This window comes from Mirounga angustirostris, unplaced genomic scaffold (assembly GCF_029215605.1).
Source record: "Mirounga angustirostris isolate CCGP_5_RB_7025 unplaced genomic scaffold, mMirAng1.0.hap1 SCAF_9, whole genome shotgun sequence".
NCBI classification, from domain to species: Eukaryota; Metazoa; Chordata; class Mammalia; order Carnivora; family Phocidae; genus Mirounga; species Mirounga angustirostris.
In genome coordinates this window covers 97,632,882-97,652,202 of record NW_026991717.1, presented here as the reverse complement: position 1 = coordinate 97,652,202, position 19,321 = coordinate 97,632,882, and the positions used below count along the sequence as shown (strand labels likewise).

At 37.5% G+C, this 19,321-nt stretch overlaps 1 protein-coding gene across 4 annotated transcripts in view; it reads right to left on the bottom strand.

Moving 5' to 3' along the window:
* FRMD6 (FERM domain containing 6) overlaps nucleotides 1-19,321 on the bottom strand; it is an 80,248-nt gene that overhangs the window by 23,374 nt on the left and 37,553 nt on the right. For 3 of the 4 annotated variants that reach the window (XM_045900845.3, XM_045900847.2, XM_054513704.2), the window contains exons 2-6: nucleotides 13,749-13,993; nucleotides 8,961-9,051; nucleotides 5,725-5,828; nucleotides 4,458-4,534; nucleotides 2,095-2,281 (exon numbers count right to left, since the gene is read on the bottom strand). In XM_045900845.3, coding sequence (XP_045756801.1) covers nucleotides 2,095-2,281; nucleotides 4,458-4,534; nucleotides 5,725-5,828; nucleotides 8,961-9,051; nucleotides 13,749-13,847 — 558 coding nt within the window. In that variant the 5' untranslated portion in view covers nucleotides 13,848-13,993. The remainder of the gene's footprint in view (nucleotides 1-2,094; nucleotides 2,282-4,457; nucleotides 4,535-5,724; nucleotides 5,829-8,960; nucleotides 9,052-13,748; nucleotides 13,994-19,321) is intronic. The other variant, XM_064571048.1, reaches the window with a different exon arrangement.

The following is a 19,321-nucleotide window of genomic DNA, read 5'->3' as shown; positions in this document are numbered from 1 at the left end:
GGGAGCTCGGATTTAAAGGACCAAGATTCAGTGAGTACCTGACAACAACTAGGGAATGAAATACGGGCTAATTTGGGTTCCACCGACACTGATATGTAAAAGCTTGACACCTTTTGTGGTTTCTCTTTAACTGAAGCACTGACAATCAGTCCACAAAAACTTACATGGAGCACCTCAATGTGAAATGCTGAAGAAACAGAAAAGGTGACGTTTGTGCCTGTCCTTTAGAATATATTAAAAAAACAGTTTACTGGAGGCAAAAAATTAACAGATCATTTGAAAAGGAGATGTAAAACACTACGTCTAGGGTCTGACAGAGCCCAGAGGCGGGGGCTAGACAGTCTGCCCAGAGGGAACTACAGCTGAGCAGTCTTGGAGGATGAACAGGAGTCCGCCAGGTCAAACAGGGAGAGGGGCTTCACTGGCTAAAGGAACTTCAGAAGGAAGGCCAGAAGTGTGAAACACCACAGGATGTGTGGAGACATAGGAATTGCTGGATGTTGTCAGAGCATCAAATTCAAGGTGCAGGACAACCAGAGAGGAAGCTGGAAAGACTGGCAGAGATCAGATTCTGTAAAGTTCCTCAGTCATGTTTGAGAGCCTGGCTTTCACTCTGCAGGTGACAGGGGAGGCCCTGAAGGTTTAAGTCAGAAGCAAAATCAACTCATCTGCAAGCTGTAAAGACTGAAGCAAAGACAAGCCCCACAGGAGTGCTGCTGAGCGCTGACAAGAGCTAAAACCTGGGAGATGGGATGATGGGTCGGGCACACGATAAACATTTAGCAAGTCAACCACAGCAAAAATTCAAGAGAATTTTATTTCTTAAGCTGAGTGATGCGTGATCAAGTGTTTTATGTTAGAGGATGCTCCAGCTGCCTGGATAGGGCAGGGAAAAAGAAGGGTGATGGGGAGAGATCTGTATGACTCTCAAGCTTCTGGGTGACTGGGGAGATGGCTGCGCCACTAGCTGAGATAGGAACACAGCGGAAGGAATATACAGAATGGAGGTGGGGAAAAGGTGAATTTGATTTGGGGCATCCTGAGTTTGAGGTGCCTATGGGTAAACAGCTATCTAATGATCAAGGGGGAGAGAAACAGATTTGGGAGTTGCCAGCACGTAAGTGGTTGTCAAGAAGCGTTCATTTGGATGAGATCTCCAGGATGAGAGCGGTTACGTGTCAGATACAGCCGAGAAAAGAAGCAGAAAGTGTCCACTGGACCTGGCAATCTCAAGGTCACTGGTGACCTTAGGGAAAGCGCCACAAGTGGAGTGGTAGGCAAGGAAGGCAAGATGGAAGCATGCTGAGGGGTTCATTTGGGAAATAAAGAAGGTAAAAAATCAAATATACATTATTTTTTCAAGAGGCTTTACTGAGAAGGGAAGGCGAGAGCGGGAGCTCTTCTTTCCCTTTTTCCTTTCTTCCTGAGGATGAGTGGGGCCAGCCAAACGTGCTTTGTCTGTTCTGACTGAAGAAGTTAGTTTGAGTAGAGGCTCGCGATGTGGAGATATGGGAGAGAGACAAGTGACAGCAGAGACCTGGACGAAGGGTGGGCACAGACAGGGGCAGGGTTGTGTGGAGAAAGGACAGCTGAGACATTTCATGCTGGAATAACCTAAATTTTCTTGCTGACATGGTGGCATGGTTTCTCTCTTGGGAGTGGAGGAGATGGAGGTCAGAGCAAGGAGTTTACTTATATTTGTTTTCTCAACACGGGAAAAGTTGTCAATGATCTCACTTTTTAAAGAGTCATGTTTTTTCTCCCTCCAAAGCAAAGAAAATGAAGCTTGAATAAGAAATAAGAAAGTAAAGACAATGCAAATACCAAAACAAGGCTGGCAACTTCCAAGTTGCACCATATTTAGGACGGAGAGCAATCCTCTTCCCCATTAACTAGAAGGAGCAGATCAAATACATCAAGGGATCCGTGTGTACAGTGCTCTCAGGTGTTAAATTTGTATTTGGGCATCACGACAGGTTTTACTGGCCACAAACACCTGGGTTCCCATTTCTTGAAGCGACACAAGTAAGTAGCGGCATAATGAACCAGAAATGTGCTAGAGAAAACACTTCAAAATTTGAAAACAGTGCCTACCCAGGACGGGAAGTAAGCCTCTGGCTCAAAGTACTTTCCGTAGTGCTTATTCCTTTTGAAGTTCCCAAGATCAGCCTGCAGGGCAAAGGCGGCCAGCAGGAAATAGGCCTCTTCTCGAAGCACACACTGAGAATGAAGCACTTGTTTTCTCAGGTGCCAGTAATAGTAGTATCTTGCTGCTCTGTCACTAGGAAAAGAAAAGAAAACCGAAATCACATTTGATGGAACAATCCGATGGCGTGTAAACAGAACCCAAATCCTGCTATCCATCTGCTGACAAGAGCTCTTCTGTTTCTGCTCCTTCTTCCTCCCTCCCCGCCCCAACTCCTTGGAGAAAAGCGGGGAGGGTTGTAGCTATACCTGATTGCTGCCTCGCCCAAGTCGCAGGGAGGCAGAACTCCAAGCCAGACTACCCAAGAGCAAACGTACCATTTCCTGAGGCCGGTACCATTTGATTCATTCAGAGAATGGAAACAAGGTCTGAATCATTCCACCGCAATACGGTAAACATTTCATTGAACAAGGATTAGTATAGAAGCCTAGGCATTTGTTGTCTGCATTAAAATTATTTTGCTGCAATAATGCTGCACGTATGCCATAAACAAGGACAGATCTGAGGGGATAATCCTGGCTCTAACGTTTTGCCGTTCTGTTTTGGTTTGTTTACAAATACTCAAAGGCCCTTTTAAAAATATTTGTTTATATGTCCATTTAAAAAAAAATTTAACTATAGAGTTTTGTTTTTTTTCTTTCTCAGAATGAATGAACTAAATAAAAAAGCTTGCCTTAAGTCTCTCTTTTTTTAAATGGATGTTACTTTATGGGTGTGGTTTTATATGCACATGTTATGACAATCATGATACTCCTCACAAATGGAAATACTAATAATGCACTCATTACAATCTGTTGAGGTCAGAAATAAATATAGTTCCCATTAAATACGTTGAATAAGAAGTGCTGACTGGGGGAAAACATGGTCAAGCTCCAAAAAATGTCACAGGCAAATGAGATGCCTTTGTGATCAAAGTAAAAATGCAAGAAAAAAAGGGTGTGTGTGTGTGTGTGTGTGTGTGTTTAAGGAATTTACTTGCCTTCCTATTATTTTAGATCGAATGTTTATCTGAAATTCATAGCTTCTTAGCTAATGACAATAAAAACATGAGTTGATTTCAACTAAGATGGTGTTTAAGTATGAAGAGTTTAAAAATAAGGCATTTATGTAATTTTTTCCCCCTCGGGACAGAATACTTTTCAGAGCACTTCTTTTTATAATGCTGACCACACAGTGTTTGGACTAGTTCATCCCTGGGGAAAAGAAGTACATGGATGAATTAAACATTCATTAGTCCTGGGGGGTTAATTAGTGGCTAAATAATATATTTTGCTTCTTTTCAGCACATTCCATACTTAGTAGGTAAACTGAGTAAAAATTTTACATAAACTCGGAATAACTAAAAAAGTTTCTTAGCCTTTTAAAAAAATTATGCACTAATTTTTTTACTTTTAAAATTACATATGGCAAAAATACAAATATTAAGAGCGAACCTCACATATAACTCATTAGCCAAATGTATCTTTGTCTCTTTTACATGGGGTTTCTCAGTTTAAAAGTAAGTAAGTAAAAGAGAGTTCACCATTTTCTCTATCAGCCAACAAAACCACCTCTGAAAGTTTCCCAGTACTGAATCCTCCTATACAAATGATAAACTTAGCTTCTGAGATGGTAAATTCTGAGTTTGTATCACGAGCATAGTATTGTTCACGCACCAACCTCCAGAAAAAGAATCAATTACCTGCCCTTGCCGAACTACATCTAAGATTCTCACAGGATAGCTCCATTGGGTGTAATCTCAGCTTTAAAACTACTGCCAAGAACAGAAGCAAGACCCCGAAGGTGAAAAGAAAACCAGGCTGTATAAACACCATGCATTTTTATAGGAGAGAGTTCTTGCTTGCTTGCCCTACTACTCCCCACCCTACCACAAGAATATAATCCTTTAGTTTCTCTATTCTTCACAAAAATGCTAGTTCCTTCTTGAATGAAATACCTTTGTGTTGACTGATTTGTTATCAAAAACGTGGAGTATAGAAAATGAGAGGCAGTGATATTGTTAACATTTTCATTAATAGTCTAACATTATCATTCATTCAACAAATATTTATTGAGTGTCTACTGAACCTCTGTTATAGGAACTGAGGATACATGAGCATACAAAAAGTTTTTTTTGTTTTTTTTTTAAATTCCTGCTCTTTTGGAATTTATATCATAGCAGGTGGAAACAGACAAACATGAGGACTTCATTTGGTATGTTAGAAGGTGAGTGCTATGGCAAAGTAAAAGTTTAGAATCCCTGTTCTCATACCTGATCAATCTGCCATTTTCCACATAGTACTGCACACGGAAGTGAATGATCATAGGAGGTCCAAACTGGTCAATACCCTAAAACAAAGACACATATAAAAAGCAAGCTATTTTTAGTTACTACAAAAAGGGGTTTCAAAAGCAACAAAATGCCATTATTTACAAGATGGTTTTTAAATCTTGAAAGGTTTTATCTATTTCTAATTGGGGGGGGGTGACTGGCAGAGGGCAGACAATTGTCCCATATGGATACCAGTTCATGCAAAACTGGGAAGTTATAAAGCATCAGCATATACTCATTCACCATAAGGCCAATGACAACATAAGGGAAGATAAAAATAAATACCAGTGGAAATTTCTAGTTGAGATCCAGCTCCTCTCTCAGCTCTATCCCCTGTGGTGACCATTTGCTCCTCATTACAAATGTTCTCTTGTGCCTCTGACATTCCACATACCAAATTCTAATATGCTGTTTGTTTATTTAGACTTTAATGTGCCTTACTTTGTAGTTGGCTTTCAAGTAGTCTTCCCGTTTATTCCAAGAATTCTTAAAATACAAACTGGAGGATCTAGGATTAGACACTAGGGATTTATTCCTGATTTTCTAGGGTGATCCTGGAAACACTAGGTAAATTCCCTGTGAATGATCTCCCATGTAAATGGAATTAATGTTTACTAAATAAAAGCACCACCAGTACAATAAAGTAACAAAGTATCAAAGGTAAGTATAGTAAAAGTAGATTCAAAAATTATTAATAACTTCTAGAACATCAGTTTTGACAGTTAATATAGCCACAAAAGGAATATTTTTTCCATGGCTTTCATTTCAAAGCATTATCCTCAAATTACTAAAAAGTTATTATCCAACATTATTTAAGCAGATATCTTTTTTTTTTTTAAGATTTTATTTATTTATCTGACAGAGCGAGAGCACAAGCAGAGGGAGTGGCAGGCAGAGGGAGAAGCAGGCTCCCTGCTCCCTGGACCCTGGGATCAAGACCTGAGCCTAAGGCAGGCACTCAACTGACTGAGCCACCCAGGTACCCCTATTTAAGCAGATACCTAAAATCTACTGTTATATGCAATAAACTATTAACACTTCATCAACATGACATTTTGGAACTTATAATTCATTTCCCTTTCCCATGCTCTACTTCATAATATTTTTATGAATTAAAATTTTAAAATTTAATATTTTTCTAATGTATAATAGCTAAAATAAACCTTTTAAAAAATCAAAATAATTTTGCTTATAAATGTAATCTCACCCAAGTGACTTCGTATTGTCGTACCTTGCTGGCTTCTTTCTTCCATTCTTTTGGACAATATTTATACAGCTTTTGCGACAACTCCATATAGACATGTTCATTATCTGCACATTAAAAAAAGGAGACAAGATGATAAGAAAAGATTTAAAAGAAAAGAATATACACAAAAACAGGTTTTTTTAAAAAGCCTCAAGATTTGTGAATGTGTTCTGAATTCACAAAGTACCACAAAAACTCAACAAGATACTAAAAGACAAAAGGTTGGCTAGACATTAATGAGATTTTTTATGAATTATTTTGCATTTGCAATACAGAACACATACTATTAAAAATCTGTAATATTTAGAAGAAATATTAAGCTTCTACCTCCTGTTTTTACTTAGTTTCTATGGTCATCCTAATGCACAAACTTCCAACACTGTGGGCTTCCTGGCTCTTAGAAGAAACATGCTTTTGTTGAGTTCACAGAGAACTCTCATCATAGGTGCAGAATAATGAAACAGAGAAGAAACATCCTAACTGCTATGTAAGACATTAGGGGACATTGAGGATAACTGCCTATTTCCAAGTGAGGGGCCTGACCTATGCTCTGTGAACAACAGCCTTTAAGACTATTTCTTCTCTGTGTTCTCCACATATAACACAGCCTGATAAAATAGCAAGCCATTACTCTCACTGCCTTTGGGACTGATCCTGTGGAATGAGGAGAAGAATCTCATGCAAAAAAAGAATGCCAAAGTGTTTCCTCAAGGGGATGATGTTCTTAAGATGAGCAGAAACTATGATTGTTAAAACCCATGTAAAAATTATCTAAACATGTGAAGACAAGCTGGTAAAAAAAATTAAATTTTCAGATTTCCCGAAAAGAATCTTTTAAAAGCAAGGTATTTCACAACAAAAGCCTTCAGCATTCCTATCCCATACTATGTTTTAAGTCTTCTTTTTTAAAGATTTCATTCATTTATTTTAGAGAGAGCACAAGGGTGCATGAGGGGGGGGGGGTCGGATGGGCAGAAAGGGGAGGGTGGGGGAGAGAATCTGAAGCAGACTCCCCGCTGAGTGTGCAGCAGTCCAACACAGGGCTCAATCCCACAACCATGAGATCATGACCTGAGCCAAAACTAAGAGTTGGTGGCTTAACTGATTGAGCCACCTAGGTGCCCCCAAAGTTTTAAGCCTTTTTTTTTTTTTTTTTAAGTTTATTCCTTTTTCTCTAACCATCACTAAAGGAGTATGCTCGTGGAAAGCTCTGCATAAAAATGTACTCACTCTGGAAGGGTAGTGTGTCTCTTTGACTACTCCCTACCAGGGTAACACGCCTGACCACACTGTCACTCCTGACTCAATGCTGGGGGGGGGGGGGTTTGATTGAAAAAGAGCAATAAGAGAATAGGAAGGGTAGAGCTACTCTGTTTATAAATGACATATTAAGCCAACCAATTTGAAAAGGGATAGGGAAGAGGTCCCAGGGACAAAAAAAGGGTGTTACTTAAATCTACTTATCAGATCAACTAAATTATCTCCCATCTCTCATATGCTACCGATTAACATGAAATGAACAAGACCAGACACCCTTCCTGTTGAATATGATTTGTGTTTTGGTTGGGTTGCCATCTGAGGAAGCCATATAATAAATAGAACTGAGACTGTTCACTGTGTAATAGCACATATTTTTAAACTACCACCATATCTCTACTATCTGACAGTTTGATCGTGGCTTTATTATTTTAAGAATTCAAAAGCATGTATCAAAATCTGACAAAGCAGGTGAAGCAGTAATTTCCAGTTGACATGTGAGAAAAATGAAATCGAGAGAAGTCAAGTGATATTTCTAAAGCCACACAGCTAGCTAGTGGTAGAACCAGAATTAGAACCGGGTCAACTGATTCCTTTTCCAATGTTCTTTCACCACACTACAATCTCTCTTTTAAAAAAGGTATCTTAAAAACTCTCATTTTGAAATTTAAGGAAGCTGTAAACTGGTTTTATTAGGCTGACTTGTTGAACAACACAGATCAACAGTCTGGCTGTAGTTGTAGAATTAAAAGAATTAACTTTGAGTTTAGAATAAAAGAAAAATTTTTTAGAATCTATAGGGCATCTTATTTCTCCCGGACCCTTCCTTGAAAGAATGACTGAGAGATGCACTGATAGAAGGATGGAGCTAAGCATTTGTGTTTTTACTGCTTTAACTATTACAGGAAGAGACTGAAGAGCAAATGGTTGATTCACTGATTCTTGAGGTGCTCCCTGCTCCATGCTCTCTGGCCTCTCCTAAGAAGATAACTGAAAATGGTTCACATTTTGGTGGAGAAGGGCCTTGTTTATCAGCTCATCATGATACAACTTCCAACCTGGCAGATCTAAGCATTTTATGGTACTAACCAGATTCTCAAGATGTCATAAGCCTTTAAATTTAAACCAATTCCAGTAGAATATGATCCATAAAGAAGTATAAAATATAAATAAATACATTTCACAGAAAAAGTATTCCTGAAAAACTGAACACAGATTTAAAAGATCTTTTGACACAAGACTACAGAAATTTAAAAACATGATGTGAAAGAAAAAGCTTATAAGGAATGGTTGCAGGTAAATCCTTAGTAACTAAGATATTATGGGGGTGAGGTGGGGAAGAGACTTATATTGAGCCCTTTATGTGCAGAAAACCTTCACATAAAATATACAGAAGAAACTGATCCCTTATCTTCATGTCATATAGTCCAACTGGAAAAAACAGAAGGTGTGCAGAGGGAAGAACAGAAAATAGGAGCAAATTAGTAGATCACTTTGTTATACTATTCAGTCAACGGTAAGAGAACCTAAATAGTTATTTTTCTTATGTCTAAATTTTTTAATGTCAAAAATTATAAAAGAAATTATAAAAACATTCAAGATAATTTCCTCCTAGCTCCAGCTGCTCCCTGAGTGCAAGGAAACAAAAACCAAGCTTGGTTCATTAAAACAGAAAAGAACAAACACAAAATCTAGATTCCTAAAAAGGAACCCATTTTTAAGTTCAAACTATAATACGTGGGCTAAAATTCTAAATCTTAAAAGAAATACACATCAGTTAAGATTAAAAAATGACTACTAGACTAAAAATAATGACCAACTTATGGGTATTTTGATAATCACAATCTTAACATAATTTGCCCAAATTAAGTTACAGCTATAAAATATCATTTCCTCAGGGATAGTTGGCTAAATCTATCAGAGATGGGACTAAGACCTACTTTGTATAACACTGAGTCCAAACAGGTGACAGTCCTTTAGCCTGAGTAGGTCACACACCTGGACCAGCAACTGGTGACACAGAATTTTAACCTGTAGAGAAAAAAAACAACACAACTTGTGATAGCAAATAAACCAAGCCCACATGCTGAGCCACAACCAGGCAATTTATTTTTTTTAATTTTTTAAAAGATTTTATTTATTTATTTTAAAGAGATCGAATATTTAAGTGGAGGGAGTAGCAGAGTGGGAGGGAGAGGGATGGGGAAAGAATCTCCAGCAGACTCCACGCTGAACTCGGGAGTGTGACACAGGGCTCGATCCCATGATCCTGAGATCATGACCTGAGCAGAAACGAAGAGTCAGACGCTTAACCGACTGAGCGACTCAGGCACCCCCACAAACAGGCAATTTAATGCACCCTAAATATACGCCTTAAAATGACAAGCAACACTGGCAAAACAACTGTTGGTCCATGGAAATTGCTTTAATCTGTGCTGTGTTTCAATAATGATTATCACAATACAAATGTTTATGAAATGGTAATAAGGTACCAATACTATCTTGTCCAAGACTCATAAATCTTATAATACATGGATAAGGCCTTATTCTAAAATCATGGCGCATGATAAATATTTCAGAAGATATCCAAAACAGGCTACTCCGATTATCAAAAGCCTGAATTAGGCAAGTATCTTTACAGGGAAGGTTTTCTTCTTGATGGCCTAATATGCTAATATACTACAAATTTGAGACTTAAAATGTCATACCAGCTATAGCACCTTTAATCCTTAGTTTTGACTGTACTTTTAAATGTCATAAACAAAGCTCTTGGGATAAAATGTGATAAAAAGTTAACAGAAGAATTCCAAACCACAAACTATATATAAAGCAAACCATGTTGTAACTTTGTCTAACTGCTAATCAAATAATGCTGTACATTTCCTCCATACTTATTATTGTTCTGCTAGTTTAAATCAAGTATTTGGAGCCTACTGATAAAACTCTGTAACAACTATCAAGTAAGCAGTGTTCTTGTTTAAAACTGTAATTAAGGGCTCTCTGCTCAGCAGGGGGTCTGGTTCTCCCTCTGTCCCTCCCCCTGCTTGTGCACGCTCTCTGTCAAATAAATAAATAAAATCTTAAAAAAAAAAAAGTTGCCTTTAAAAAAATAAATAAAAATAAAACTGTAATTAAGTAAGGCTGTGGCTCTGAAGTCTTAACCTGCTGTGAAAACAAGCCTGAGTTATTTGTATTTGCATATTATGAGTCTTTAAGGCCACATTTTAGCTAATTGTGCAATTTTTCAAGTTCTTTAATCTTCAGGAGCAATGAAGCTTTAAAAAGTGCTATAGAGTATGAGGTATTAAGAATTAAAGTATTATCTAAAAATATACTCCATATGGAACTTTCTAATAAAAACATCATTTGATCCTAAATATTAATGGTTGGGGCGCCTGGGTGGCCCAGTCGGTTCAGTGTCTGACTCTTGGTTTCAGCTCACATCATGATCCTGGGTCCTGAGTTCGAGTCCTGTGTCAGGCTCCACACTCAGTGGGGAGCCTGCTTTAGATTCTCTCCCTCTCCTTCTGCCCCTCACCCTGCTCATGCCCTCTCTAAAATAAATAAATAATTCTTTAAAATAAATAAATGTCATTGTTTTTGAGTAAGCATGCTTAAAATATATTCCAAAAAAAGAATTGTTCATTTTAGTCTTAGTGAACAGGTATAAACTCTTGGCCACTATTTATATTACTCAAAAATTTTTATATTTACCATAATTTTATTGTCAAAATTTACCAAGTTTCCATATTTAATATTTACCTGATGATTAAAATCATTTAAAACATCGCCTACTAGTTCAAACTCATGGAGAAAGTAGGATGATCAAAACACTAAGTTTACCCCACATGCAGAAAGACAACGTTCTCTCATATCAACTACATGTCAAGGAATAAACTATCTTTGTTTAAAAAATATTTAGAAATGATGAAAAATGAGACCATTAATAAAACTGTTTTTGCTACCGTTAATTTGTTAAGAGTACAACACTACAAACATCAATTGCAATTTTATGAATACAAAGATAACACTGTAGAAAAAAGACAGACCTTTGGCAGCCCTGAATCGGTTTTCTAGCAATGAGGGGCCTCCATACTACTTAACTTGGTCCCTCCTCCCTCCTTTGTTCAACAGCTTGCTAGAGAGGAGTCTGAACGTGGCAGGGGAGTCTATGTGCCCTGGAATAAGAAAATCTTACAGGCCTAGAGGGAGTTCAGATTCTCCATTTGAGCTTCATTAACAGAGCTCCCTAATGAAATGAACAAACAGCTCAAAGAAATTAAAACAAGTGTTACTCTATTAAGTGCTCACTTACTGAGCAATTCCCAGCTGCCAGGCACTACAATTAGAAGTTTATTCATGTTATATCTTTAAATCCTCACAATGACCCTGATGAGGGGAGGAAGATTATCTCTACTTTATAGATGAGGAAACGGAAGCAAAAAAAAACCCAACTTGCCCAAGGCTAGAGTATGTCGAGGAGTAGGGATTTCAAGTGAGGTCCCTGTGACTCTAAACCCTCCTTAATCATGACGATATATGGCTATACAATCCATGATCACAGTCCTGACCATCCTGTGGGGATATTACAGTAATTTTGCAAAATAAGGAAAGTGAAGACATGTAAAATTAATCTCTGATGAGGAATTACAGTAATAATAGCAGCTACTATGTTATGTGTCAGGAATGACGCTATGTGCCAACTCTCAAATCTCACAATCACATAGTATGGTTGTAGCAGAGGTGTTATTCCTAATTATCTTCCTCAGCTGAGATTTTAGTACAAATTAATTTCTTTGAAAATTGTAGTCAGCTCTTAGTGTTCCTCATGAAGACAGATTAGTCCTTCCTTCCACTTACCTGAGGTCAGGAAGGTTTGGTTCCGTATCTTGTATGTGTGCATAAGTGCACATGAACACACAGATATACAATCCAACCAGGGGATTATGTTTAAATACATAAATGGAACTGAGAGAAGTTTCTTAAAGTGCTTAGGCTGTATGTCTTGATTTTGATTTTTTTTAAAAATTCAGTGGGTATCTTTTTATAAAATAACCGTATATAACAACTGAAATAGCATATTCACCTATATAAGTAGAATTACATTTTAATGTATTTTGCCCATGACCACACTGAAAAAGATAAGCTGCCGAGTTTTATTAGATTTTTAAAAACCAAATGTAAAAATAATAGCCTATCAGTTCACATATTCAAAAACAACTTCGGGTACCCTGAATAACAATTTGTTAATCAAAAGAAATTCTGCCCAACAGATGATAAAATTAATCCAAGAGGTAAGTTTGATGCTCAGACAATCCCTATGAGCAAAAATGAGGTTACATTAGTAAATCAAGAAACTGAAACTGTGGTGATTCTCAGAATAAAACCAAAATAATTATGGTAATAAGCAGAACCTTTTCCTGTCTAAATTTTTTAATGACGCTACTTAAATGTCATATATACTCAGTATAACATTTAGAAATACTCTTTTATATAGCAATTGGGTTAAAAATACAGTAGCATATAGCAAAAAAAAACCAATTCAAGGCATGCACTAAGGCAAGTTTCTCCCTAATTCCATCTGAATACAATCAGTGAGAGGAAGAATATGAAAGTTGATAATAGGGAGAGGGGTTGAAAAATGCTAGGCATGATTCTGTTTGGCAGTCTCTACCAAAGCTAAACACAGATATACTTTATGATTCCCAACTCCACTCTTGAATAAACCCCACAAATGTATACACATGGGTATACACATAAAATGCTCATAATAGTTTTGTTCATAATAGCCCGATACTTACAACAACCTAATATCCATCAAAAATAAATGGATAAACAAATTGCACACAACGGAATATTACACAACAATGAAAAGGAATTAGTGTTACATGTAATAGCATAAATGAATTTCACAGACCAAATGCTGATTGAAAGAAGCCAGATACAAAAGAGAACACACCACATAATTTCAGCTGTGGGAAGTTCAGAAACAAATTATAGAGGAGGAAACAGTTACTACCCCTCTTTGGGTGGAGATTACTGTCTAGGCGGAGTCACAACAGATCTTTCCGGGGTGCTGAAAATAATAGCATATCTCAAGCTGGATGATGATTACACGGGTATATACACTTGTAAAAATTCTCTGAGCTGCACACTTAAGATTCCTACACTTTGCTGTATGTAGATTATAACTCAATTTTAGAAGTTAAGAAAAATAATACCATATTCCTCAATGTCCGATGACTAAGACAGTTAACTCTGACTCAAGAACCAAAAGCCACAGCTTAGTGCTCAAGTCACAGCTTATTCTTGAAATTGGCTAGACTCAGGCTACTAGTAATGATCAAGATGCATAGTAAGAGGCTAGCAATTATTACCATTTCATTTGTGTGACAACTCAAAAGCATTTAAGAAGCAAATTCATATTATATATTAATAAAAATTTATATTTCAGTAAAAAGTTATAAAATAGCAAGGTGTTAGTTTTTCTATAATATGGTAACCAAAATTCTATAATTTTACCCCCAGGTGAAGGAATGTTGAAGGCAGCTGCACTTAAGCCATAATTCAAAGTTTATACTTGTGTAGACAACTTTAAAACACCCAATTCTGCTACATTACTCATGGTCTCATTCTGTAAGGCTTTCACCCTTCACCAGGTAGTAACTTGAATGTGGTCACTGCTGGGAACAGAATATTCCAACATTTCTCAAGTTGGACCAACTTACATTTATGATGATGTTCAGAGATTCATCATTGGGAAGGAAAATACACACACTCCGGCGGTCTTGCATGACTCTATTGTTATGGAAGTTCAATTTGTTCATTGTGTTGTGGGCTCTCGAGTGGTCAGGGCTAGGCTCCGAGTCCCCGGCAATTCCTCTGGTTCCGAGCACTCCAAAGCCAGACTCCACTCCTCATCACTCGCTCTACAGGAGAAGCAGCAGGATGTTCCCCTACGTAGGGTTCATAGCTGTAAAAAAAAAAAAAAGCCCCAAAGCCAGCCATAAATAAAGGCAGCGAGACTGGTGAGAGAGACAGGGAGATGAGCAGCACAACTGTTCTTGTTCGCACAGGGTCAGCACGTCTCAGAGCTAGGGCTGCCTGTTTTAATAAAGGAGAACTCACTGAAATTTAGTCTGTATTTTGCCCACTATCAACTGTTTTCAAACTTTCATTCACAGTCATGAATTAAACATAAAGCCAGTGAGTGCCTCATACATTCATACATTCTATGCACTGCAGAGCTCACAGAAACAGAGAGCCTGCCTTTGGGAAGTTTCCAAGCTCACATGGGAGATAACGAAGCGTTCCATAAATAAACAAACAAAATGACAAAACAGCAGCGACAACAAAATTCTCAATCTCTTGCTCTTTTTTTCCATTACAAACTCAAATAAGTGTCTTGACTCTTCCATTACATTCCTTCTTCAACCACTGTGGTCTGGCTTTTACTTCCTTTGCTTCACCAACGTGGCTCTGCCAAAGGAAGCCAGGGATCTCTAGACCATCAGCAGCATCTCTAGGATTCACTTCAATTGATCTCTCTCTCTCTCACCAAGGTTAAGGCCTCCTTACAACTTTTTTCTCTCTGAGTTTTTATGACGCTGTTCTCTCTCCTGATCCTTTAACCTGACAACGCAAACAATACCTCTATGTACTTCACCAACCAACACATAGAAATAACGAAACTGTGTATGTATCAACCATGTTTGTATACCAAGGAACTGTGGATTTTGTGGATATCTAATCAGTTTATTAAACACATTATTTTTTAACTTCTCTCAGGTTTTCAATGTATACAATTTTTTTTTTTTTTGCAAGTAATGAAGATTTTTATCTCCAATCTTCAATACTCACATCCTTTCTTTGTTTCATGTCTTATTGCATTGGCAAACCTTTGGAGAATAATTTTAAAACAATGGGGGATATTTTCTACTTTTAAATGAGTGTGCCACTGTTTCATATATTATTACTAATATAACACTATTCAACCAAGGTGTTAAGGCTAGTTGCCTTTCAAACCAACAGTAATTATTTTTCTCCAGTAGCATTTATATTGTCTCTTTCCAGCTATATCTGTAGGAGCAGAAGATTTTACTAAGCAGAGAGTATAACAACACAGTTTTAATAGAAAAGCTACTGTCAGCGCTCATGTAGACCAAAGCATAAATGACTTATAATCTGCTTAAGGTTAAACGTCCATCTGTTATCAGTAGGAAGATGGGAGAGAATATAATCTTTTATGGCACTAGGAGTAAATATAAACTATTATTTCTTGTTAAAGTATGAATAAAATACCAACCACAAGGCAGCTACTCAAACTGAGTAAAAACAAATGGTAATCTTATATACAGTATTTCGTTATTAGGAAGGTGACCAAAAGGCCCCTTAGAAGCATTCTGCTTTTCTTAAAGGATCATAGCAATTGTTGCACATTAGGTTGTAGCCAGCACATCACCCTACAGGATCAGTGAAGTTCAGCACTGCAGTTTATCTTCAGTATGGGATGGTTAGCCCATGTTTCTATGAGCACAAACTAAGTGCACCCCAAATCCAATCCACTTTTATTTATTTATTTTTAAGATTTTATTTATTTATTTTTAAGATTTTATTTATTTATTTGAGAGAGAGACAGAGAGAGAGCATGAGCAGGGGGAAGAGACAGAGGGAGAAGGAGAAGCAGACTCCCTGGTGAGCAGGGAGCCCTATGTGGGACTCGATCCCAAGACCCTGAGATCATGACCTGAGCCAAAGGCAGATGCTTAACCAACTGAGCCACCCAGGCGCCCCTCAATCCACTTTTAGTTCAACAGTTCCAAAGCACCAATCGTAAGCCTGGTGTTGGCTGCCTCAGAATCACCTGGGTGTCTGTGATTGCAGAATCCCGAGCACAGTGGCATTCTACTCACTGAGCCCACGTCAGGGCTCAGGAATCTTAATCTTTTAAAAAAGCTCCCAGGTATTTCTGACATATAGTCATGTATAAAAACCACACTTGAATTAACAGAAGGAAGGTACTGAGCAGAGAGTTGGTTGTAATACCTTCATAGTATATACTGGGAAAACATCATGAGGTATAGAATGGGGAATAAGCCAACATATGTAAAGACATCATCACTATAACTGAAAAAAAAAATCCTCAATATTAAAGGCTCTGAAGAGTCCTGCAGGCAATTTCTTAAATTTGTTTAACTTAATATTTCTCAAACTTACTTGGTCACTAAATGGTTTCCCTCTCCTCTAGGACCTCTCTATTAAGGTCCTGTAGAATAAATTCTTAAACATCCCATTTGAGAATTATGGTTGTAAAGCAATTGCCTTTTCAAATCTTTAATGGCAGATTTTTTCCTATGTATTGCTCTATTCCAACACTTAGGCCTCCTCTCTATTAAAATCTTTTCAAGAAGAAATTATAAGCCACAATTAAATGCATCTTACTTAAATTCAAAACCTAAAATGATATTAATCCCAGTGTAATTCTTCTTATTTAAATCTACACTTCAAATTGAGTTACTCCTATAATTTTCCATTCCTAATTAAACCAATTAAAGGGGGGTATTTCTATTGACCTACTTTCTATAATTAAAAAAATTAAGGAAAAAATACCTTCTGAGGTTTGAGATGTTTCCAGAGCTTCATTAAGATAATTTCCAAATTTCATTTGAGTACAATTTTTACTTATTTTATGATTCAAATAATGCAGTAGAAGACTGGAGTAGGATTATTGAAGAAAATTTCATAAAAACCAAGAGTCTTTAAGAAGCAGTGCTGCCTCTTTGCTGCCTTTTCTGCTTTGAGGATGGCAAACTAAAAAGTCCTAAAAGAGAGAGGAGGAAGTTTTTTACTTCACCCAGGACTGCATGAAAGCTGATTAAAAGGTTCCAGCGAAATAGCAAAATGCCTGTTATCTCTAAAATGCTCCAGTATAAAATTTAATCATACATTGGACAGTCCTGGGGAAAAGAATCAGACTAAATTTATACCAATCTGAATTGTAGAAATTCGCCTCTGAGCTACTGGCTACCTATGCTGTGTCCTCAGCTGAGTCCCGACTCAGCCCCAGGAGAGCACATTTCCTACTCCATGGCAGCCCTTTTCTGTCCAGGGATCTTTGGATAGATTATTGCTTTTAGGATAGATATTTATGAAGAACACACCATGCTACAGAATCGTATTTTCCAGGCAACAACAAAACAGCTTTAATAATGATCAAACCCCATCCTATCATCTTTATTAATATCTAACTTACAAATAAAATGTTATGATTCCCCCACTTGAATTTTTTTTTTTTTTTAAGATTTTATTTATTTCTTTGACAGAGAGAGATACAGCGAGAAAGGGACACAAGCAGGAGGAGGGTCGGAGGGAGAGGCAGGCTTCCCGCTGAGCAGGGAGCCTGATGCGGGGCTCATTCCAGGACCCTGGGACTGTGACCTGAGCAGAAGGCAGACGCTCAACGACTGAGCCACCCAGGTGTCCCTCCCCCCACTTGAATTTTAAACCTACAATATTATAAGTCCCTTTTTCCTGATAAGCCCCACTGGTTAAAAGTTACTTTGTTTCTTTTAAGAATCAGGAAGCCACCACCTGATGTGGGTACACTGAGTATCAGTTTTCATTTTTTAGAAATTATTGGAATTAACCTTTAAACTGGGTCACCCCTGAATGAAAGTATGAACTTTAGTTTATTATAATGTATCAATACTGGTTATCCGTTGTGACAAATGTAGCACCCTCATGTAAGATGCTAACAATAGGGGAAAGTGGGTACATATGGGGTATCTAGGAACTCCTATTTTCTTTGCTAGTCTTATATATCTAGAAGTATTCTAAAATAAAAAAGTTTATAAAAAAAAAAAAAGAACAAGGTTGCCAGAAATCTCCAACACATGATATAATCTCACTTTGAATGGAGGCAAAGGAGTCTCAATTCTGAGATTGTCACCCTAAAAAAAGTGAAAAGGTGGTGCTGCGATATGATGAATTCTACAAGGCAATCATGGTTAGTAGCCGTATTTCAACAGTCAACAAGGTGTCTTTATTACCTAACAAAAACAAGATCAAAATTTATCTTGGAAAACTGGATCACAGAGAGCCCTAACTTTTAATTTAATTATACATGTAGGAAGCTCATGCTATACACACAGTACTATAATATTTATTTGCTAAAAAGCAGAATACAAAAGCAATAAAAGATGTGCTCCTACACCCTTGAGCTCAGAATCTAGTTAGGGACATACCTTTGCCAAGAAACTTAAGATAATGATATTGTCCCTGCTTCCCAAGAACACATGTATTCTGATGGGCGACTCTCATGGGAAGACATAACAGCTGACAGCATGAAACATATGAATACTGTGGCTTATATCATTATGGAATAAATAGTATATAGTCTTTTAATGTATGGTATTCCTAAAAGTGATATCAAAATGCCTTTGGTAAAATGGCTTGTTTTTTTTTCCCTCATTCATTTATTCATTCATTCCATGTATACACATTAAATACCTACAATGTACTAAGTGTTGTCGTAGGCATGGAGCATATAACACTGAACAAAGCACAGAGAGACAATAAATATATAATGTAGATGGTGATATGTACTGTGAAGAAAAATAAACCCAGAGTAGATGAGAGAGTTGATGGAGATAAGGTGGTAGTGTAGATGCTATTTCATACAGGGTAATCAGGGGAAGCATCTCTTATACGTTGCTATTTGAGCTGATAACAGAATTAAGAGAGGGATGTCATTTCCTTTCCTCCCTCCCTCCCTTCCTTCCTTCCACTGATCCAGCCATCCCAGGGAAGTTTTCCAAATAGAGGGAACAGCAAATGCTAAGGTTCACCTACTGTTAAGAAAAGGCAGAATAAGAGGACTAATTATAGCTAACATTTAGTACATACTTACTATGTGCCAGGTTCTACTGTTAAGCACTTACAGTGTATTAAAGAAAACTGTAAACTCTTTGCCATGCTTCCCATTAAGAGATGGGATCTATTTCCCCTTCCTTTGAATCTGGGCTTGCCCCGTGACTAACTCATGTTCGGTTAGAAGTTCTGCCTCATGGATAACTCATTTGTGTAAATGCTCTTTGTCTGTTATTTCAAAGCACTATGTCTAACAGTTCAGTAGGTTATAGTTATCTTTCTAGTCTATTTCCCCAACTCAGATTTCTTTTCATCTCCAATGGCAGGCTTGCTCATTAAGTGTGGGTTGTTTCACTTGCTACATACATGTCTTTGGACAAGGAAGATCCTACAGCAGGGTTTCTTAACCTTGGCATTACTGACATTATGGGTC